This window comes from Thunnus thynnus, chromosome 10 (assembly GCF_963924715.1).
Source record: "Thunnus thynnus chromosome 10, fThuThy2.1, whole genome shotgun sequence".
Lineage (NCBI taxonomy): Eukaryota > Metazoa > Chordata > Actinopteri > Scombriformes > Scombridae > Thunnus > Thunnus thynnus.
Window position 1 is genome coordinate 14384027 of NC_089526.1, and position 23990 is coordinate 14408016.

At 40.2% G+C, this 23990-nt stretch overlaps 1 protein-coding gene across 1 annotated transcript in view; it reads right to left on the reverse strand.

Annotated features, from left to right (window-relative positions):
* ephb6 (eph receptor B6) overlaps positions 1–23990 on the reverse strand; it is a 40574-nt gene that overhangs the window by 9821 nt on the left and 6763 nt on the right. The window contains exons 2-5 of the mRNA XM_067601247.1: positions 21787–21851; positions 15472–15744; positions 12176–12345; positions 11780–12075 (exon numbers count right to left, since the gene is read on the reverse strand). Coding sequence (XP_067457348.1) covers positions 11780–12075; positions 12176–12345; positions 15472–15744; positions 21787–21851 — 804 coding nt within the window. The remainder of the gene's footprint in view (positions 1–11779; positions 12076–12175; positions 12346–15471; positions 15745–21786; positions 21852–23990) is intronic.

Consider the following 23990-nt stretch of genomic DNA (forward strand, 5'->3'; position numbering starts at 1 on the left):
ATACGGTTGAAAGCTCAAGAACAAGTGAGTCAGTCGACCTTGAGATAAGATTGTTTTGTCAACTATTAGTACTAGTTTTGGGTCAGGTTTTTAAAATGTATTGTATTACATAAGTTACATAAAACAGAAAATAGCAGATAAGGGAATGTACAAATAATTCCTGTGTAAAGAAGAGAAGATTCAGTATAAAAGAATAGAAAGTTCATTCGGCATATCGTCAAGTAAACGAGGGTTTCATAAACAAAATATTTTCCACATGTTGTCTTCAAATTGAATAACAATTCCACATAAAATGGTTATTTTGAACTCTAAAGAAGCAAATACACTTTTTAAATCTCAGCCAAATAAACAGCAGAGGGAAATTCATGAACTTGTAGTGTTTCCCAGTTCAACCCACATCAGACTTTGTTGTCTGGAGGGACAGTTTTTATTATGCGTGTTATAAAGTCTCATTTGTACTTTTTTTCCCCTTTGTTTTGTTCCATTCTGTCCTCAACAGCAACTATTTTGGGTTAAGCATCAATTTTAACTTGGCTTGTGGTTCCCTTTGAGTCAAAAGCGCATCTCAGTCTCAGCGGTCTGTTGTTTGTTGTTGGCTTTGTCCAGCAGTCATTTATTTGTGTTTACAGAGGAAGTGGCCCAGGTTTGCAGAGAGCAGCAAAACCACCACAAGTTGAAAATGACTACACTGACCCTGCATCAGTGTTTTTAATTAAAGGAATAGTCTGACATTTTGGGAGATACGCTTTTTTCGCTTTCTTGGCAAGAGTTAGATGTGAAGATTGATACCAATTTTATATCTGCACAGTAAGTTATGAAGCTGGAACCAGCAGCTGGTTAGCTTAGCTTAGCACAGAAACTGGAAACAGTCAGCCTAGCCTAGCCGTAACCCCCCATAAAACCATTATGTGTCATTTTTACACTTTTTTCTTTTTTATGGATTAAAGGAATAAGATATAACATTTTAATTAGTGCCTGCATAGGTTCTCTACGGGTGCTCTGGCTTCCTCCCACAGACCAAAAACATACAGATTAGGTTAATTTGTGACTCTAAATTGCCCTTAGGTGTGAAGGTGAGTGTGAATGGTTGTCTGTCTCTGTACTATATGTTAGCCCTGTGATTGACTGGCGACATGTTCAGGGCGTGCCCCGCCTCTCGCCCAATGTCAGCTAAGATTGGCTCCAGCTCCCCTGAGACCCTCTTAAGCAGCAAAGAAAATGAATTAGAGGTGTTGGTGGGCAGATTTTGTTACTTCAAGACAGAGCCAGGCGAGCAGTATCTATTCTTCACACTAAGCCAAGCTAGCCGGCTGCTGGCTTCAGCTTCATACTGTGCAGAAATGAGAATGATAGCTAAGTGTTTTTCTCAAAATGTGTAACTCTTTCCTCAGAGTTTTTTTTCTTCCTTGTCTGAATCAGTATCACAATCACACCTTATTACTTGAGCACTGAAGTTTATTCTTGACCTAACGGTATGTGTGACAAAATAATCTCAACACCAACTAGCTTCTGAGCTTCCAACTGCATTTTAAAGTCGTCATCAGTGAGCGGTGCTGGCTTGAGTGTGAGATGCAGCTGAAAACTCCAAAAAGCTAACAAGCAGACCTTTGAGTTCAGATCTGTTCGTGTGAAAACCATGTCTCATCTCCAAAGGCTCAATTTTTCATGAGCTGAGAAAAACAGCCCAGCTTTGGGAATTTCCTCAACCCATAAAGGAACATTTAGTCCTTCAGTTCATCTGAATAATTAAAAAACCCTAAATTTGGTGATATTTTTGAACAACACCAGTACATGTAATTACTCCCCAACAAAACAGCGAATGGAGGAAAAACTCTACAGGGATCATATGAATAATACATTAATAATGAAATGTATGATTATACTGACATCAAGTGGCACAATCTATTAGAAATATAAAATCAAAATAAGTTCAAAACATGTATTCATTATCTCTCTCTCTCTCTTTCTACACACATACACACACACACATTAAAAATGCCATCTGAAACTACAGGCTGTTATCCTGAACTGATGTGTTTTATGTGAAAAATCGGTGAAATGCGCCAATAGTTAATGTCAACAGCAGCACAGCTGAGCACCGAGGTCAAGGTAACACACACTTCACTTCATGCTGCCGCCTGCCAGAACCTCGAGCACCTCGTCCTGAGCAGGACTATGAGAATATTGAGTGTACAGGCTCTGGGTTGGTCTGCTGCCATCCTCACACCGTGTGTTTGTGTGTGAACGCCTAAAGCAGTGTCAGCTAAAGGTTGCATCGTTCAAAAAGAAGTCCCTTTGTTTGTAAGCTAAATGTGGAGTGTGTGCGTGTATATTCTCATACATTGAGTCTTCCTTGTATCTTTGAGTGTGAAAATGGCACACCTGGTAACACCTGACCCAGCAGCCTAAAAGAAAGATCCTGTCATATGTTTTTGAAACGCTGTTAAAGTGCTTTTAGTGCGGCAGAGTTGGAGGACGAAAGAGAAAAAGCGCCTTTATAGGGAGCAAACTGACCTTATTTATATAACCTTGTCAAGAACATGTCTTAAATTTGACAAGGTTTATGTGTGCGTGTGCGAATGTGGATGCAAATGTGGTAGGGGCAGCGTGGGAGGAGAAGATAAGATGGTATGAAGCGAAAGGGAAAAGGGAAAGAATAAACAGATAAAAGGATTTCTGTGTTCTCACTTGTCTCCGTGAGCTGACTTTGCTTTCAAACAGGTGTGAAGAGGAAAAACAGAAGACAGAGAGAGGGAGAAGAATGTCGAGAGATTACAGGGGGAGAATTTAAACCAGGCAAAGAGAAGAAGTGAACATGGAGGATGGATGACCAAAGACAGCTGTACAATGAACAGTAGGATTATGTATATAAGCAAGATGATGGACAACAGAGCAGAAAAGACAGCAGGAGGGCGGCAACGGGGAGAAATATGGGCTTCTTCCATCTTTTATGTCCCGGCTGCACATTACCAGACGTGTTCTCGTACAGCTGTGACAAGAAACATGACTTTGCTACAAAGCCTCCCATCGCAGCTACGAGCTCCAGCAACAACTCCCCCCTCCTCCTCCTTCCGTCCTCATCCACCTGATTACAGCAGCCAATGAGAGTACAAGCCCTCTGCCCTCTCGCTTGATCTGCAACAACCCACCTCCCCCCATCTCTCCCTCCCGGCTCCATCCATCCGTCCTTCCTTCACTCTATCTCCGAGCTAAAAAGTAGACAGTTCATGGCCATTATGTACAGAGACACACATGCCTTCACATCAGTAAACCCGAGAGGAACAGCGGAGAACAGAGCAGCTACACTCAGAGCTGGCGATCTACTAACAAACAGATGTGGATATTGTAAAAACAATGACAAATAGGAGTGATTCCCCACTCACAATTAAAGCTGAAATGGTTAGTTGATTGACAGAAACTGAAAGCAGCAACTATTTTGATAACCGATTAATCTTTTCAAGCAACAATGCCACATATTCTCTGGTTGCAGCCTCTCAAATGTGAGGATTTACTGCTTTTCTGTTTTTATATAGCTGTAAGTTGAAAATCTGGGGGGAGTTAGATTGTTTTTTCGATGAAATGTGACATTTAAAGATGTCACCTTGGGCTCTGAGAAAATGTGATGAGCATTCTTTCACTATTCTTTTTTTTTTGACATTTTATAAACTAGATGTTGAGTCTAGGAAATGATTGCCAGATCAACTGATAATGAAAATATCAGTCTCACAATGTTTGTGAGCTACTGTCAAATTGATTTTGACGGCTTGATAAAAAAAAACCTGATTTTAAGTTGACCTGACAATTCAACATAAAATATATAACAATAGATAGATAGATAGATAAAAAGATAGATAGAGGCTGACATTGGGGAAAGGATTAGTTTGGTAAAGGCTACAGAGAAGGAAATTCAATCATGTGCAGCGAAAAAAATAAATACAATTGAAAACTAAAATTAATTTCCAAAGAGATAAACAGAAATAGAAATAAGACAGCAATTAGGTGAGTGATCTGATGTTAACATAATACTTTGGTATGTAGATCAGTGACCCAATTTTTCCTCTTTCTCTCTTCCTCTCCCTCTTTCGTGCGCTCATTCCCTCTTTTGGCTCCCAGCATAATCTCTCTTGCTCTCTTGCTCTCTCTCTTTCTCTCTCACAGACACAGACACACACACACACAAACACACACACAGACACACACAAACACACATAGACTCAGTCACAGATGCAACCACACAACATGAGAGATGGGTACACATGGTTCCAAGTGTAAATGCTTTTCGCTTCGTCTCTCCGTCCTTCGTTTTCTCTACATTCTGTCGTTCAGCGCAGCCTGGAAACAGACAAACACTACACATCAAATGTGCTCTAATATCGTCCAGTTTTAAGTACATGACCAAATAATCCTTTGTTGGATTTTGTCCTAGTAACAAGTAGCTTTTCACGGCCCATTAAAAATATACTGTGACGGTAATGTAAGATGGGATTATTTATGCAGTGACAAATGCATGTTTTAGTCTAAATGCTTACAAAAAATCCTAAGTAGGGCTGGACAATATATTCATATTATATCAGTATTGTGATGTGAGACTAAATATCATCTTAGATTTTAGATATCGTAATATCGTGATATGGCATAAGAGTTGTCTTTTCCTGGTTTTAAAGGCTGCATTACAGTAAAGTGATGTAATTTTCTGAATTTACCAGACTGTTGTAGCTCTTCTATTATTTGCCTTTACCCACTTAGTCATTATATCCACATTACTGATGATTCTTTATCAAAAATTTCATTGTGTAAATAATTTATATAATAAATAAATAAGTCAACAATAGTCATCCCATTGCAATCTTGATATCGAAGTATTTGGTCAAAAATATCATGATATTTGATTTTGTCCAGATCACCCAGCCCTAATCCTGAGTAGAAAGAGACATATTTGCACCCGCACACTGAATATTGCAAGCTTTATTCAAGTTTTATGAGGCAAAGACTTCATCTGGTGAACATCCATGTGAAAGAAAAATAAGCTATATGATAGAGATCACATGATGCAAATTATCCGAACTGTAGGTGGAGCTGTGATTTACTGATTTATAAGAGTTAGCCGCTAGCTGGTGAAGAAAGCTAGATATTTCCTTCAAGACTTCCTGAAGACCAAAACAGAGTTAAAAGGAGTTAAAAGGAAACACAACTCCAAATGAATGCTAATGTTGCTCCAAGTCTGCAGGATTCCTAACATGTTCACCATAACTACTTTATGTGTTCATACGTCACTGTTGTGTTTACAACTTGTTCTGTTGCCCCCAAGTGGCCAAGAAATCAGTTAGTTCTGTTTTTACAGTAAATTCTTGGAAGTTTGCAGTATTCACTGTGCTCTCTTTTTCTTTTGCATGCTGCTTTGGTCCTGCACCTGCACCCATCTGGGGTTCCCTGTGCACATTATCCAGCTTCTTTACAAAAACCTTACCTCATCATCACAAGCATGGCAAAAACAAGCTGGATCTGTTAACCCTTCTCTGTCATTATGCTCCTCTCTCTCTCTCTCTCTCTCTGATGGTACAACAGGCTCAATAATTTCACTCCACAGACAATTGGTGTGATGGAGTTTGTGAGTTTGGGTGTATTTGTTGGGTCCACCACCCGGTGACCTCCCGGCAACCTCCCCCACAGCGAGCTCCGCCTAACAGTCAATATCGTATCTCATTGATCATTTCAATCAATTGTGTTTTGCTCAAAGTTTGACTTTTATAGTTAATAGACTGGTAAAGCAATGGAATGTCAGCATTGGTTATAAGTGTCCACTTTACATATAATGGTGGGTGACAATTATAAAAGAAAAAAGCACGACTGGAATTGAAAAACTAGTGGAAAAATTGAAAAGTATAATATGTAATTATTCCACATTAAAATGTCTAAAAACAACTAAACCTATGTCATATATTTTGTTGAGTTGTGTACTTAGATTATCCCAAATGTTTCCAACAATTTTCAAACCCAGAGAAATCTAATTTAATCAAAGTAACGGACCGTTTCATTTGGTCGCCTGTCAATGGCGTCATACCTCCTCTACCAAAGAGTAAACACGCACAAGATGCATACGGCGGCGCTGTGTTTGTCCGCTGCAATGGCGTCTACCAAAGAGTAACTTACACACATACAAGATAATACATCGGCGTTGTGGTTCTTCCACAGAAACTGTTATAAATGGACTTTTATTCAGTTTCAAGCCACATTTTCATGATAAATTTAGGTTGCTTTTAACTATATCTTTTAGCCGGAAGGATGATTTCGTCATTGGACGTCTGGATCTTAAGTTATCAGAGAAATAAACCGAACAAGTGTTAGTAGCAGCTCGGCTAATAGCCCGTACCGGACGTCCGGTCGTCGCTGTACATCGTGGGAGAAACACTGATTTTTTATTTATTTTTATTTTTTACGTAAAACAGCTTTAATTAGTATTTTAACAATTTTACGTTTGTTTTTGGAGAGGAGGAGACCTCTGCGGATAATTCGGCTCCCGGGAGAAACCGGCTGAACGTCTGGATCTAAAGTTATAAGAGAAATAAACCGAGCAAGTGTTAGCAGCAGCTCGGCTAACAGCCCGTACCGGAAGTCCGGTGGTCGCCGTGTATCGTCGGAGAAATACTGATTTTTTAAGGTGAAACAGCTTTATTCAGTGTTTTTACCTGTAATCACCGGGTCCGTTTGTTCTGGAGAGGAGGAGACCTCTGCGGGTAATTCGGCTCCCGGTAAAAACATCCCGAATGATCAACACTGGAGTAATCCTATCCCGGTGAAGCTGGCTACTTAACGACGAAGACAACAACTCCCATGATCCCTTGCTACTTCACACCGTCATCACGCTCCGTCTTTTGTTATTGTTTTTATTGAGAGACCCCTAGCGGCTGAAATTACATATTGTGCGTTGAACAAATCCCATCACACTGTCTGGTTTGAAGAAAATATCTAAGGTGTTTGGTGAAAGTGTCTCTTTGGCACCAGAGTAGAATCACTTCTCACACTCAAAATAATATCACACTTGCACTTTAACTTCTTCCCCTGGTCAAATGTTCCTGTTTCCCACTGTAACATGCCTTGGGATAGTTAGTGGACGTGTCTGTGCTAAGAGTGAGCGCTCTGGGTGACAAATCACAACAATCTGACATGTTGAATATTTCACTGTCAGAACACAGCCGCATGCCACAGAAAATATCAACATGGGTCCAATTTAACTCAAAGCCCATTTGAGCATTCAGCACTAATCCTTGTCCCAAATCCTCGACAGTGGCTTATTATTCCAGAGGAATCACACAGAACACAGGAGCTTGTCTGAGAGAGATGTGCGGCCAGCACGGACCTGCTTGGGGAGCCCAAAACTAAAGGACTGTTTCATGTTTGGCTGAACAGGTGTAATTGTGTCTCATGCTCGGTCATGTTTCCATCTGTGCTCTCCGCCTCTCTGTCTGTCTCCCTTGTGAGATGCAAATGTCAAAGGAGGAAAAACATCCCTCTGTTGTTTGGCAGAAAAATAAAATACAGCAGACATCTGCTGCATGTCGTCGGCGTTGGTCCTTATCATTTTTCAAGAGACTGGAAATGAGTTTTCACCCAAAACCAAGCTTTGAATGTCACAGTGATCATATAGACGTCTGATGTTCTTTTAGACTTGCTTGTGATAAATGGCCATGTAAATAATTAAAGAATGATCTTTCAATGTCTGTCAGCCAAAATGTCAACTGTGATTCTTTTATTGTTTGATGTTTCAGTTGGGAATTTAATTTATAATCAGTCCATAATCAGTGTTCAGAGAGTCTGACTAATTAGAGTAATCAGGCATCACACATGTAGGAGATTAACAGGCAAATTAAAGTGTTGCTATCATTCAACTGTTTCATTTTCATTTCATAGATAGTCAGATAGTCAGAAGTGCTTGAAAAAGTAAGTAAAGAAAAACATTAGACAATGTTGTTAATACATGTTTTAAAGGCCCGGAAAACCTATTTTCTCAATCAGTTTCTCACTATGAGTGATGAGGTCATACATGACCATGCAATTTCCTGCCGATATTACATTTAGGTTATTTCCCATGAGAGATTTATTATTCTTTTTTTCTGTGCTTTTCCTCCTGTTCAGAAGTGGGCGAGGCTCAGTTGGAAAAACACGTACTCCCATGCACCAATTATGTTTCAGCATGTAATTTAGACTTTTGTTTATTTAGTTTAGAGCTGCAACGATTAGTCAATTGACAGAAAATCGGCAACTAATTTGATAATCGAATAATAGTTTTCATTCCTTTTCAAATAAAAATGCCAAATATTTGCTGGTTTCACCTGCTCAAATGTGATAATTTGATGCCTTTCTTTGTTGTACATGAGAGAAAACTGAATATAAAGAGCATTTTAATCACAAAGTGATTAATTAATTAATCAAGAAAATAATCTGCAGATTAAATGATAATGAAAATAATTGTTAGTTGCAGCCCTAATTTAGATATAAAACTTAATGTTATAGAAAAATACTTGATTGCATTACAACAAAGTAAAAAGCTAGTGCAATCATGTAAAGTGTCCAAAGTGATACCAAAGCCTAAATTCCTCCCAATGTACAGTATGTAAGGAGAAAAAGTCTATTTGGACAAAAATCTTAAAAGAAATGTAATGTAAACAGTAGTTTGCCAAGAAAATGCCAAGATAGCTCACTTCTGTACTCACTGTCTACATTATTTAATCTGTTTTAGAGTCTTACATCTGTGCCATATTAATCCACTTTCACAAATAAGAAATACAATATGGAGGAACCCTTAGATCTAAAAATAGTAAGCTATTAGAGCAGTGTGTAGTTAAAGGCAATAATTTAACAATGATATTAATTTTAACATGAGACTGAGTAGAGGAGGGATCTAGAGTCCCTTATTTGTCCCTAAAAATGATGTCTTGCTTGAGGGGGCAAAGTGGCGCTGGGTGTTGTATTCTCACAAGGTTATTAAACAGCTTTAATTCACACTGTGGTGATTTACTTAAATAGCAAGTATGGCAATTCAATTAAGTACTGAAAAATGGGGATGCTACTTTGCAATTCTTCCCCAGCTTGTGTTAGTTTTTGTGCTAAATAATGTGTTTAATGATAATGGCATACTTACAGTAATGGAAATAAATGTCAGTTAACGTCTTGATAAAGTGTTTTTTTCCCCCCAAGAGGTGTTTTAAGTGCTGGCGCCAGAAAAAACAATGAATATTTTGCAGACTGGTGTGTCTTTAACTAAAGCTGCAACCAAAACATAGGTTCAGTACAGTACAGCACAGCCTATCATTTGCTCACTTTGTGCTATTATGAAATGTCATTGATGCTAAATTTAAACAAGAACAAAATGTTCAAATTCTTATAGGTAAGAAAGTTCAATGCTCCACTTTCTGGTGAGAACGAGCTACTGTTCATAATCCCTGACGACTGCATCGCCAGTCAACCATCTGTCTCTTTTCTCAACATTCCCAGGGAGCCAGAGAGAACAACATTGTAACGATGCCAATCCACATCATCAGTCAGTTAAGTGATCAACAAAACATAATCAGATGACAGTTGGAACAAAAAGCCGGAGCAGCGTGGGTAGCAATGTGTTAGATTATTCGTAGACAGTCAGCGGAAGCCTTTGCTCCGCAGCCGAGCAGTTCTGAGGGGTGATTTGTCAGTAAACATCAATCAAATGCAGACAAACACAAGCGGAGATGTAAAGCCAAAGAGCATGAACACATTTCACAGCTGACTTGGCAAGATTGGAGGATTAATTGTGCTGAAGGTAGTTAGACATTGAGGGCCCCCATGCGAGGCAGCTGAGCAATTATGGCAAATTCCTGGTAGACTTCGGTTTTTTTACTGTAATCCTGGCATTTACAGTCCTCAGACATATGTGGACAGAGACACAAGCACATATCCGCATCATATCAAGCTAAACTTATGCACAATCACAACTCACAACCTCACACATACATACAAAAACTCTTTGCCCTTCACGCCCTCAGAAATGTTTTGCCTGCTCAGTTCTTTAAGTCATTAACTTGCATCCTCCTATCTTTCACTCTCCCTCCATCTCTCCCTATTTTCCCTCCACTCCCCCTCTCTCCCCCTGCGGTTTCTGTCACTTGTTCACAGACGAGTGGCCATTACATCGCCATGACCTAAATGTGTCACATCCCTCTCACTATGGCTCTCTCCCTCTCTTCCTCTCTCCCTCCCCCTCCTCTCTTCCTATATCCCTTCCTGTCTGTCTGGACATCTCTCAAATTTTTTTCATCTCTTTTTTTTCCCGCACTTACACTCACTTTGAGAAGTGTGAACGCTTTTGACCAGTTTTGCAATTGCTGACCTTAGTAATATCTGTCTGGCTCTCAGCTGGGTGCTGCCGAATCTCCTCTCCTCTCGTTTTATTAATAACAGTTTAACAGTAAATTGTCGATGAAGCACTTCTGGCTCAACAATCTCTCTGTATTTCCTGAAGATATGTCTGAAAAGCTCTAGTGATGTCAGACAATATGTGCAAACAACAAATGCCCTGTGTGGATAAGAAACCGTCTTTGCCCTTCTCATCGTATTGCATCTCGACCTGACCTGCCTGCCCTCACTTTCCTCTGGTCTCTGCATCAAACACAGCTGAGAATCAGAGTGACAGCAGCTCCTTTCAGTATTGATCCAGATGTTTCGGATCTCAAGAAATACCAAGAAGAGAACTGACAGAAAGTCAAGATTGACCTAAAAAATTGACTGATTACCAGTCTTTTTCTCCCAGAGTCACGCTGTGCACACATTTTGTGTGCACATTTCCACATTAAAGTCGTGATCAAATTAAAATCTTGCAAGCTATGGGCAGTACTTTTCAGTCTGGGAAGAGTTGTATAATGTCTTTTGAAGATTTGGTAGTAGATTTGGAAAGTCAGAGAGATAACTCTTAGCTCATCTGGGTAATCTGGGGACAACCAAGCCCCCAGCAACAGTGTTACTCTTTGCATTATCACAGTTTCATACATTACGTCCAACACAATCTGAAATGTCAAAAAAAGCTGTATTAGTAAAATATTTTCATGCCATTCATGTGTGTTGGGAGCCAACGAGAAGTCGACAAAATACGTTGTTGGTCGATGCACTGCAGAACAACACGTTCAACAGAATGACTGCGTTCTACAAACCACTGTTTAAATGTAAATACAATCTATGATATGACAACGCTTTGGTTTGGTAAGATTGAGGCACAAAAGGACTTGTTTCGGTTTAGGAAAAGATTATGATTCGGATTAAAATAAGTACTTTGTTAAGGTCAGGGAAGCATTGTGGTTTGGGTTACTTCCTTAACACTAGGAGACCTTTGTCATCATGGTTACAATGACAACCATGTGTTTAAGATTAAGGGATGATTGTGGTCATGGTTTTAAATTAGGCTAACAGTATTGACTTGCGGTTGGAAACAGGAAACAAACAGCGAACCCCAGTATTGAAGCTCAACGTTTTGTTGACCCATCCATCCACCCCGACCTCCTCTGCACGCAGACTTTGTCGCTACATAATTACGTCATTTGATTTCCTCCTTTGCTCCCATCACAATTAATGGCCACTAGAGGGCTTCAGTTCCTTGAACATGTGTTGTTTTGGGGCACTTCTTGTACGTAAGACGGATCTTGTCACTTTTCTTGGGAGGACAGTCTAAATTATTTGGACAAGATGCAGTGATTATGTGAACCATCCCCATAAAGATCCACCTGATCAATTCACTGTCAGGGTTCTTCAGACTTACCCAAGCAGGCAGATCCATTGACGTTCGGTTCGTAGCCTTCATCACAGACACACCCTCCTACGGGCACCATCCACTCCCCTTCAGCATTGCAGTGCATGCGAGGGGCTGTGCCTCCCTGCGCTTTACTGTGGGGGACGCATATCCCACTCACGGGCACCAAAGCAGTCGGCTCCGCACCTGAGGGAGTCGCTGGGTAGGATGCCAAGTAGAGGCTGGTGGCTGGACAGCGGCGATAGAAGATAGAGACACCCATGAGGGAAACGCAAGCTCCACTGTCGACGATGGCCAGGACAAATCTGTAACAAGGGTCAGATGTTTAGGACAGTGGAGCGCAGTTAGACCTTTGGGAGTGAGGGTATTATTAGTAAAACACAAATATGGAACAGTGACAGTTACCCATTGCGTGTGAGAGGGGCAAAGCTGCGTGTCTTGATGTTGATTCGGCTGTATCTGTTGGGTTGGTACTGGTGGGGTGAACTGGGCTCCACCTTTGAGAAACTCTTGTCTGCAGCTATGGTGTCAATCTTCACCCAGCCCTCCCTGGTGTCCTTCTCTCTGCTGGACGGCTGTAAAGAGGAAAGGGTAGAATGTGTACAGCAGACGATGGGTGGAGAGATAATGAGAGGTCGAGAGAAAACAAAATAGCATGAGGAGAATATGTGGTTGTCAGGACAGAAGGAAGTAAACAAGAGGAAAATTATGGATGTTAGAACAAGTTGATTGACAGATGAATGAGAAAAACACAGTGGAATAAATCCCAAGAAGATAACAGAAATATGAGGAAAAATGACAAGGTGAAAGATAAGTTCAGAGATGTGATGAATTTTTTTCAGTCATCAGTTTAGTGAGAAGAGCAAACGCTGACTTAGATCTACGCAGATCCCAGTAGGGGTTCGTGCTCAAGTCCCCATTAAGACTTTCAGCGCTGCAGTGCTTCCTGCTCTTCTGTGACTCTCCTCTGATTCCTCATCAGGCTTTGATTTGCATTTTTAAAAAGCATCTCACTTCCCTAAGGAGAAATGCATTCATCTATACAAATAGCCTACTGCATCTCTCCCACCGTGACTGCGACTGCACATTTAGCTCATTCAGATTCAGTAGTTCAAAATGTCCCAGAGAGAAATAAATTTAAACTTAATGCATAAATAAGCTAGAAGAGTGCACTTAGTTGAGTGCAGGTCTCCACAAGGTATGTCTGGGGGCATGTATAGTCTCAGTTTTCTTTAAGATGCAGAGAATAGTGTCATGGTGTTGTAACCAAGCGTCCTAATAGGTTCGCCTAACTGTATAAACTTAATAAGGTAACAATAAATAAGATGATAAGTCCAATCTTCTCAACGTTAACATTGTTATTTATTTAGAACCCCCCACCTTCCTCTCCTCTCCCAAACAAAGAAAAGTTGAATCTCGCTCAATTGACCCTCCCAGCTCCCTTACAGTCAAGATTGCGGTGAAGCTAACAAAAAACAAAAAATGGGGATTTATCATCTTATATTGTGCCTTACTTTAGTGGATCACAACATATCGGGTATGGAATTAATCTGAAGATGCTCCACTTCAAGATGAGACCAAACTTTTCTATGAATGTCAGTTTTTGAGTCATGACAAAGGCCAAAATGCGGCCTGCAACATACTTGTTTTTAGCCTAGCCGATTGCCGGAAATGCCTTTTTCTGCAGTTGTTGATCACTTGCAGCATGGATGTATTATAAGAGCTCTTATAACACATCAATGACTTACGGCCTCTACCAGCCAGTTAAGAGGAGTGAGGAGTTAGCAGTCAATGGCGATATATAAAACACCTTATAAAATAGTTTTTTCAACAAATGTGAGTCACTGCAACCACAACAGGCCCTTGAGCATACAGTCATAAATGTGCACAAACATATAAGGCTGATGGGTCCAGTAGTATGCAAGATTAGCTGTGGACAGATACACGCACAGACACATGCACACACACACACAAGGACACACACGAACAAATGCATGATCTCTCCCAGACTTAAGCTTGGCGGATATAACAAACATGACATGACAAAGACATGACATGAGGTTTACTGTAGAGAATTTCCTGCAATCAGTGTGAAATGGTTAGTGTCGTTTATTTTATGCCTTAAAGATGTAATTAGTGGAGCTGAAATGACATTTTTAGTCCATGGTAGCACATTTTTGCATTTTGTAAACCGTTGCCCTTGACATGTGCTTCACATCAGTGTGGTCTGAGGAGGCCGTCAATCTCAAGAGCTTTTCGTGGCAAGCACAACAATAATCAGGGTGATTATACCACTACTTCGAGTCATGGGATGATGAGAGGTCATGCTGTTCTGGTGTAACATTAGCGTAACAACAATGAAAGTTGCATTTTACTGTGCTTAATGATTGTGTCTGGAGGTTCTTTACCTCAAACAGTGACAAAAAACAGCTGGAAAATAAACAGAGGAATGAATCCCTCGTTAATTCAGTTGTGATCAGATGCACCTTAATCAGAGAATCTAAATTGCTTTACATTTTCCATTTGATTTAATCTGTTTTTTTGCCCTTCACATATGTCAGTGAAGATACAGCTTCCACAAACAAATGAGTAATCTGACTGTGGTTTAGGAAGTCACTGCACCTGAGCATGTTTGGATTATCATGCATGGATTGGGTGGATTAGTTACAACTGTTTGTAAATCCATGTTTAAAGTCTTGTATGTTCTTGCCACTAGCCAGTTGCAAAGTAGCTTGTGATTTACTAAATTTGGTTGCACCAGTAAATCTTAGCCAAAGCACTCAACTGTGTGTGTGTGACAAGTAAGTAAGTCGCTGTAGCATCACAAGCTGTATCTTAACTGCCAAAAATAACAGTTTTAGGTGGGTCAAATAATATATTAAACTTAACTGCCAGTCCTTTGTAAATGTAGGTATTACTTTGTGTTATTTATCTATGCATACATTGAATAATATGTGTTTCAGAATTAGCAGCTAGTAATATTCACCCAGTTTATAATGAGTGGGAAATATTTTCTGATTATGCTAACGTAAAACGAAGCTTTTGAGTCTATTAGTCTGCCTTTATAAAAATAATGTTTGATTTTTTAAGGTATATTTTGTTATTTTTTGTCAAATGTAATTTAAAACCTTTCCAGTTTCCCATGTGTCAGGTCAGATGTGTTAACAATATTTCAAATAATCTCTTTTACAGTACCCTTTAATCTACCACTAAAGCTAAATGGGACATCTATTAGTTTGTGCAACTAACTAGCCACTATAGACTCCTGGACCACCGAGACCCTGGATGCCCCATGTTCACCAATAGATATTTAGGTGACAATTTCCCCCTCTCACTGTGTCACACATTGAGCTGTTTTTAGTCCCCCTGTCGTTTTTAGTCCCCCTGTCTGGTAGGGCTGAACATGACTGATGAAGCAAATAGCTGCCTGGAAATGAGAGTCTGTTACTGCAACATTGTGGATTCAAACTATGCGCTGAAAGCTGGAAAATGTCTCATTTGTGCCAGTCAGAGGAAACATGTGAGGCTAATAAGATCTTTGGCAGAACCTTTTCTGCCACATCACATGGTCCAAGGATCAATTAAGTTTTCATTATGTTAACCTATTAAAATAAAATGCTCCTTTGTGGCACTTAAAGTGAAATAATAATTACCACAAATACAAAAATATGGTTGAATACAATCCTGTTCTTCTGCCTCACCTCAGCTGCCCAAGTCCTCTCCAGTTCCCTCTGACTGTCAGCCTGTTTGTAGTACAGGGTGAGTGTCTCTCGGCAGGTGGGCGATGGTGACCGCAGGCTGGCACAGTCACGCACCGAGAAACGCAACGTGACAAACACCCGTGGAGCAGAGTGGCGGTACAGGAAGGGTGTAGCCAGCCAGTTGTCTTGTTGTCGGGGATTTTGGTTGACATTACAGACCTCAAAGGTTCGTATGAGCTTCCCTCGGTCGTCCAGGACACTGACCTCATCCCACTGAGAGAGACAGAGACAATATTATGAGCTTGTGTAAACTCAGATATATGATCATAAACAAAGAGCACTAAAGTCAGCCTGCGTAAACGTGATATGTTTAGGGTTTTTCCACAGTTATAAATCTTCCCTTATATCTTACAGGATGGTTTACATGTTACAAGGTAAATATTGAGGATATTGCCGGTGTTGCTGACATGTGGGTCCTGTCCTTAACCAACATCACACACTGTTGTTTGACATCGTCATCCTCAGGGAGATCCATAATAGTTTGTTCTGATATAACATACACTGGTATTGAATCTTTATTGTCCTCACTGCTGTAGGTCATCTCTATGTCCTAGTACTCCAATAGACTTTCCATTGTTTGAAAAGGGAATCAATGATTATAAAACCAGTAAACCACTTTTGCCTTTCAATCAGAGCATGGCACATTTCAAGTGTTGCAAAACTACTATGATCAACATATAATTAATCTCTGCCACAAAAAAAGCACATTTACATTTTTTCATATAGTGACATCCCACCATGTTGCTTTTATCCGTCCAGGTTTTGTGAAATCTCGCTCAGAGATTTTTGCCACCATCTTATCACAGTGGAGGTGAATGAAATGTAGCTGGTGTTGCTCAAAGCATTTAATCTAAAGAAACAAAAAGTCAACATGTCTTTTCAGAAACCATTTCCTGATTATGCTGAATAATTCACAGAACACAGTGTCAGATGTTTTCAAAAGAACTATTTCTTCAGTAGAAAGTAGTTCCAAAGAAACATGTTCACGGTGAGGCAGGTGAATTATCCAGAACAAGGGCACTGATTCTGAAAAGACACGTTGATGTTGAACATCTTTAATGTTATTTTTCAATGCTTTGAGCACCACAAACAAATTTCTATTCACCTCCATCACACTGGGGTGGATGCAAAAAATTTAAAATCATAGGCAAATAAAAACAAAACTATTGTAGCTGCAGGGACAGAGAGAGAGAGCATGTTTCTTTCTGGTAATTCAGGAAATGTTCAAACAGCAAAACAAACCTAAACTAAAAGATAATGCTGTCATTTTGCAATTGACTATGTTATAGTGGTATAATGTTCTAGGATAAAAACGTGTGCTTTGCTTTTCTCTTACACTGCTTTGGCATTTGCATGTGCACCATTGTTCTCATGCGACGGGTGGCGGACACTTGTGTGTCTGACTTGTGGCAGCTGTTGTGTAACAAGATGAGCAGATTTTGTCATATTTTAGAAAAGCTTAATTCTTGCGCTGATGGATTTGAGTTAAAGATGTGAGTGGTTGGAGAAAGCTGAGCAGCACAGAGACACGGCTCTGAATGAGAGTCTGTCAGATGAGTCAAAATGTAAATGTAGGCTCAGGGTTTAGTTTCACCAATTATACAGTACGGTGCCTCCAAGGATGAAAAGGCTCAGCTTGCCTGTGTAGCCCTGAGTGACAAGCAAGGCCTTTTCTGTTGTAACACAGAGGAATTATGTATTAGGCCTCATCATCATTATTCTCCCTGCAACAATGGCTAAAGGACAAAAGGTCTTGACACCCTATCAGGGTGCATTTGGTTTGTGTTTCTGTATTTGTGCATGATCTCTGCATGCACACGTCTCTTTCTCTGTGTGGTTCTGACAGCCAGTATGAACAAAAAAATCTTTGTACCCTCACACATGAGAGAGTGCATTCATATTCGGTCCAATTGGAATAATGATAATATCAGGGAACAGATAGAAAGAGTCTGAGGCGCTGTCAGTCTAATGGAGTGAAAGGACAGTTTCTCTCACCCAGGGCGTGATTCACCCTCTGTCAGACATGGGAACGAGGGAATCGGATGGAGGGGACAACAGAGAACACATGGTGGGGTGGAGTGATGCAGTTGGAGAGAGGGCAGTGAGAGAAGTGGGAAAATAGTAAACAGAGAGAGAGAGAGAGTGTGTTTTTGTGTGACAAAGTGAGGCGACTTCAGTAAAAGCCCAACCATGTGGCCAGGTAGAGACTTTCAGGTACACAGAGTAGCCGCTGGTATCCGTGTGTGGCATTGCGTGCAGTTTGTCTCTGTACCTTTGTGAAAAAACATAGCTTTCATTTGTTTTCTGACCTTAAACCCCCTCCACCTCAACCTCCCCTCCTGCTCCTGCTCCCTTTCCCTATTTCTCCTTGTCTCATATTCTCCCTCCCTCCATGAAGAAAAGAGAAAAAAAAAAAACGGGGCAGATTGGGGAGGAGGGGTGGATGAAGCGTTGGAAAGAAGAAAAAAAATAGGGACGACTCATCTTTGTGATTTAATTTGAACCGAAATGCCAGAGAGCCACGCAATCTCTCTAGTGACAGGGAGGGGCAGGGCCTCGGACACACACACACACACACACATAGAAGCAAGGCAGAGCGAGGGAAGCACATATACTCCAAGACATATGCATGTGCAGACACACAAAGCAAACACACAATGGAAGAGAAGAGAGTGAAAACAAGGAGGAAAAAAGCAAAAGACTACATTGTAAAGAGCGGAGAGTCTCTGCAGGTTTGACACTGAAGGAATTGAGAGGAAGAGTGGAGATTGAGTTGGGGGATAAAAGGGAGACTATGAGACAGAGACCCAGTGGCTCTGGGACTGTGAAGGGCAAAGGGAGAAAAGATTAAAAGAAGGAGAGAGAGGCAGAGACAAAGGGGGGGGGGGTTGAGGGGGGACCTTGTCGGTACATTAAAAGAACGGAAAGACTGCAAGAAAAAGCAGGAGAGCACAGTATTGATAGAGAAAAGAATATCCACAGACCCTCAAGCAAAAGAAAAGATGGGATGTGAGGAGAAAAGTGAGGAAACAGTTAAAAAAAGAACACACACACATACAAACACACACACACACACAAAACCTCCCGCTTTCTCTCCCCCTCTCTTGGTCTGTCTTTTTACTTCTCTCAGCTTGATGCCCCAGGTCAAATAACCATATCTCCATCTCAGAAGCACTTCTCATCTAGGGACCACAAAGAAAAAAAACTCATGCAAATGCTTGACTTGCTCACACACACACAAACACACACACACACACACACACACACACACACACACACACACAGAAATGGATGGCCTCCTATTAGCAGCTGTCATCATGGTTCACAAATTCCTAACACACATGAGGCCCTAGTTAATCAAACATCATGTACAATTATGCTCCGACACTGGAGGCCAGACTGGGTGATAATGACAGCGCATAAAGCTAAAGTTAAGTGTAAGGTGAGATAAAAGGCTCGATGTGAGTGTGTATGCTTGCCAGATGTTGGTTAAAGACTACTGTGTTTCCATTTGGTCCTTTCTGGTCTGCCAGCATGTCAAATTGTGGTGGTAGATGGTCGCCAAAAGTGGCATGCATGAAAGAAGGGTGAAGCTAGCTATGACTTGTTTTCATTTCATGCGTAGTTTGATATTCTAAATATATATATATATCAGATGTTTTGCACATATTGTCCATGTATGGATGGAGTCTTAGAATAATATTGTTCTGCGCTGGTACAGCAATTGGTGTAGGAATTTCCTGCACAGTAACAAGTATGTTCGTTGTCCCGCACTTTCTCAAATGCCGTTGGACTGATTATTTCAAGGATGACAACAATGAAGACAATGTATGTGTGTAATTATGAGCCATTTTTGAACTGAGTCACAATCACTTACAGATGAATGAATTTAACTGACCCAGGAGTTGACCCTCACACAGTCACGCAAGCACAACCCCCCCCCTCCCCCAACACACACACACACACACACACACACACACACACATATTTACACAGCTCAAGGCAATGTGACAAACCTTAAATAAAAAGCAGCTCAAGAATGGGAGATCTATGGTTCAATCACTGCAATCTCATCATGGATGAAGTCACACAGTAGAGACCAATAGACAAAAAAAGCTCCAGGGGGTATTTAAGCCCTCAAGGAGGTCTTAAAGGCAAAGTGAGACCTTATTGATTTGGTGTGTGGCACCTGCCAGAAGATCCACTGATCAATCAATGCCAATTTGCAAGATAATACCCCTGACCTGGAACCTACAGCTAAACATAAGAATTCATAATCTCATAACAAAGCAAGCATCAATCTGTAACTTATGTAACACTGTCATCATCTGAAGCAAGAATTGCAGAATTATCCTTCAAGGTATTTTGGAAGCCTATTTTTATTTGAATCATTGCAATCTTTGAGCAAAGTGGATTCTGAAGGGCTCATGCTTTATTTTGATGTGTGAAAGTGTGAACATGGTGAGAAATTAATTGTTTCATTTGTACTGGCTCTGAGTTAAACAGACTTTAAATGTCCGAGCAAGTGTGAGCTAACAAGCTGATCAACATATCTACAGAGATGAATATAGAAGTTTCCTGGCACTGTAAATGTGTTTGTGTGTTTTTACGACAATCACCAAGCACACAGATTTAAAGATTTCATAAAAATAAATATTTTGTGTTTAGGTTATTTACTTTATGAATGATTGCAAACTCAGAGGAAAACAGTCCAATAGTGTACATGTATTTAAATTGTCATGCAAATGACATAGAGGACCTTTGCCATTCTAATCTTATATCTTATATCATATAAGACTTCACCATAAGCCTGATAATGTAACCAAATATCTAAAGACAACAACCAGTAACTTAAAGCATAGGTTTACATTTTTCAAGTCTGTCTTAAAACAACACTGACCTGCTGTATGTACATTAAAACAGTTTTTGGTTGCAATTAAAAAATACATTTTAAAGTTTATCTGAGGCTGTAATGAGGCTTCAGCAGTCTGAGTGTGATGAATGAAGTCGGCAGCTCCTAAATCTTCTTAGTTTGAAATTCCTCCTTTTGTTTCCTAGCTGAGCTGCAGTGGAGGGATATTAAAACAAAGAGGGAATAAAGACTTTAACTTTGGAAGAAACCCACTTTATTTTGTCTTTATATAAGCTTCTGCTGAACCTTATTAAATTTTGAAATTATTTTTTACATATGACTATAGATTTTCTCCCCCTTCACTTACATTGGAATCATGTAAGTAAAGAATAGAGACAATTACAGGGAACAAAAACTGTTTCAATGTACGTAATTGGCATGTGAATATTAAAGGACAAGTTCACAATTTTTCAAGTCTGTCTTAAAGCAACAGTCTGGTGCCCAAATGAACATTGGAACAGGTTTTGCTCACTGTAATCATTCCTCCTGTTCATACTGGCCATTAGAAGGTCCATTTATAATGCACATTCAATGTAAGTGATAGAGGACGAAATCCACAGTCCTGGTTTTAAACAAAAATATATCTAAATGTTTGTCTGAAACTAATATGAGGCTTCAGCCATCTGAGTTAGTCAAATAAAGTGAATATCTTCCACAGTTGCAGTCTTTTTAGTAAGAAATTCACTCTGTGTCTCAACTGACTGTTTTCCTGTTCAGCTGCAGTGTAACAAAAAGAGAGAGTTTGGCACTAAGACTGTAGCTCTAACAGATATTGACTTGATTTGACTAAATTGGAAGGCTGAAGCTTCATATTAGCTTCAAATAAACTTTTAAATACATTTTTGTACAGAAACAGGACTGTAGATTTTTTCCCCATCACTTACACTGAAAGTGTATTATGAAGGGATCTTCTAATGGACAGTATGACCAGGAGGATTATGGCAAGAAAAACATATGTCAGTGTTCATTAGGACACCTGACTATTGTTTTAGGACAGACTTGAAAAAGTGTGAACCTGCCCTTTAAGACAGACTTTTGAAGATGTTTTAAAAACGCCCACCTATCCTTTAATGCCTAAACTTTACCATCAGTAACTTAACAGGACTATTTAGCTATAAAAATGTGTAACGTATTGTGCATTATTACAACATATTGCCCTTTTTTTCCATGACTATTAGAGATAAACCACATAGCCCAACAAACAAAGTGATTATAACCTTGCTCTCACAACATGATCATGAATAAACATGTGTGCAACACATTTTTATTGGTCTCCCAACAGCGTTGCTTTGATGCTCCAACAGCTGGAAAGCACACTGACAGTCAGCTCGCTACTTGCTTACCCCTGTGTCTGGATAGGTGGTCCAGCCCAGCTCTGAGGTAGACTCTGTTGTGTCCAGCAGCATCACTGACGGGAAAGGAAGCAGAGACAAAGACAAGTTTATCAACAATACAACTGATATCTGCTCAACAGTTTGCACATGAAACAGAGAAGGTGCAATAAAAGAAAAGTGACTGTGAAACCAAATTTGAGAGATATTCTGAGATTATGAGATATTCTTTCAAGGCTTGAAAACCTCAGTGTGATTTTGTGACGCCATTTAGAGCTAAAAAATGGATCGGCTCCAATAATACTGAAGCTGAGATGAACTTTGTGAAGTAACATTTTTTTCAGGGGGATGTTTCTACAATCAGACTTTTCCTTTTGTCACCAGAAGTAGTGGGAAGTTGATCTACTGTCTGTGTAGAACACGTCCAGGATTCATCCACATTTCTCTTTGATTGTCTTCCCCATGCAATACAATCAGGGAGGACTCCTGCTGTGTGCATCTGTCAAAGCTAATAACCGATTCTGAGTGATGATGCACTTTAGCACGATGTTCTGGTGTTTAAAAAATTAAACTGATTGACCTGATGGAGCACCGTGATTAAAGGTCACATTTTCCAACTTTAAAAGGCCATAACAGTTACTGTCACATTTTGTTGAAACTTCGCAAGTTGATGCTTCTTGTAGTTCAGCTCCAAAGAGAACCGTCATCGTTTCAGTGAGGGACGGTATGTTCAGTGTTGGTTTCCCTTTTGTTTCTGGTTTTAACAGACATTTACTCATTTTCTCTGATCTAGAATGAAAAGCACGAGAATAGCGTATGACTTTTATGTTGGAGTGTATTCTCCCATAATTTGCTTTTAGGTTTAAGTGCTTTAAAAAGCATGCTGGCAAAGAAATCACACACACACACACACAAAGTGACTTTAAAGCTGAGTGCTGCGTGCTGACACATGGCAGCTTCCCACACAAAACTGAAGCCCTTGAATTTTCCATTAGTATTCCAAAACCGTGGTGGCTGCCGTTCCTTCAGTCTGGCACCCATCCTTCACTCATTTCTGTTGAGGAGCAGGCGATTGAACGCGGGCCAAAGTTTGTCGTGCGCACAGAGGTAGTAGCAACGTCAGACTTCAGGTTCGGATGCTCGCACAGATGCAGAGTTAATGGAGAAAAAAACTCACTGCCAGATTTCATCAAGCACAACACTAATCACCTAAAGGGCTGCAGTCTAACACACAAGCACACAAGTTGGCACTGTGGAAGAGCCATCCTCCGCTGTTTGCAAATAAAGAAATTTTTTCTCATTGTTGTCATACAATTTTTATGCTTTCACTGTCACACAATCGTTCACCAGATAAAAGGAGGCTCTCTTTCTCCTTCTCTCTGACAACCACACAAAGAGCTACGTAATCATCACAGACACAGGATGAGTTTTCAAAAGCAGCCTCATCTCACCAAAACACCACTGAGTGTACCGGCTTGTGCATACACTAATAGACACAATCCCTCTGACTCTCTTCTCCTTAATAACTCAAACAAATAATAAGAAACTGATATCATTTGTGGCTTATGACATGAATCACCCCCACCTCTCTGTTCTCTGACAACGGTGTAAACAGATTTTTCTTTTTTTAAGGATTATACTCACAGATGGAGGCCCTGCAAATCTGTCCTCCAATCCTTCATTTTCCCTCCTCTTTTTTCTCTCTCTTACAACCCCCCTCCCTCACTCACTCATGTCTGTCTATCTTTTTTTTCACCCACTTGCATGTCTTTATGTCAATCTTACTAAATTCACACATTTTCCATGGAAGTCCTCCAGGATTTGGAGTGATATATGAATTGTATCAAGAAAAGAATACAAATGGACCATGACAGCTAAGGATTATACGCAGCCACAGGCATCAGAATAAATAGTTTTTAGTGCGGCGTATGTCTGGACAGCTTGGCGACTGGAATCACAGAGCCGATCAGGATAAAATCAGCCACAGGGAGAAGACTAAATCCACCAGGCCAGGATGTCTAAGGTCTTTCATAAGAATGACAATCTCCATTAGTGACACACCTTTCCAGCCTTGTTTAAGAAAGTGACTGAAGCTGGATGCATACTGTACTTCCACATCATAGCATTCATGGGAACTGCCTATTGATTAGTTTCCCAAGCTCCGTGTCTCTTGTCAAGAATCATCCTTCATTGTGTATATAAAATAATAAAGAGTC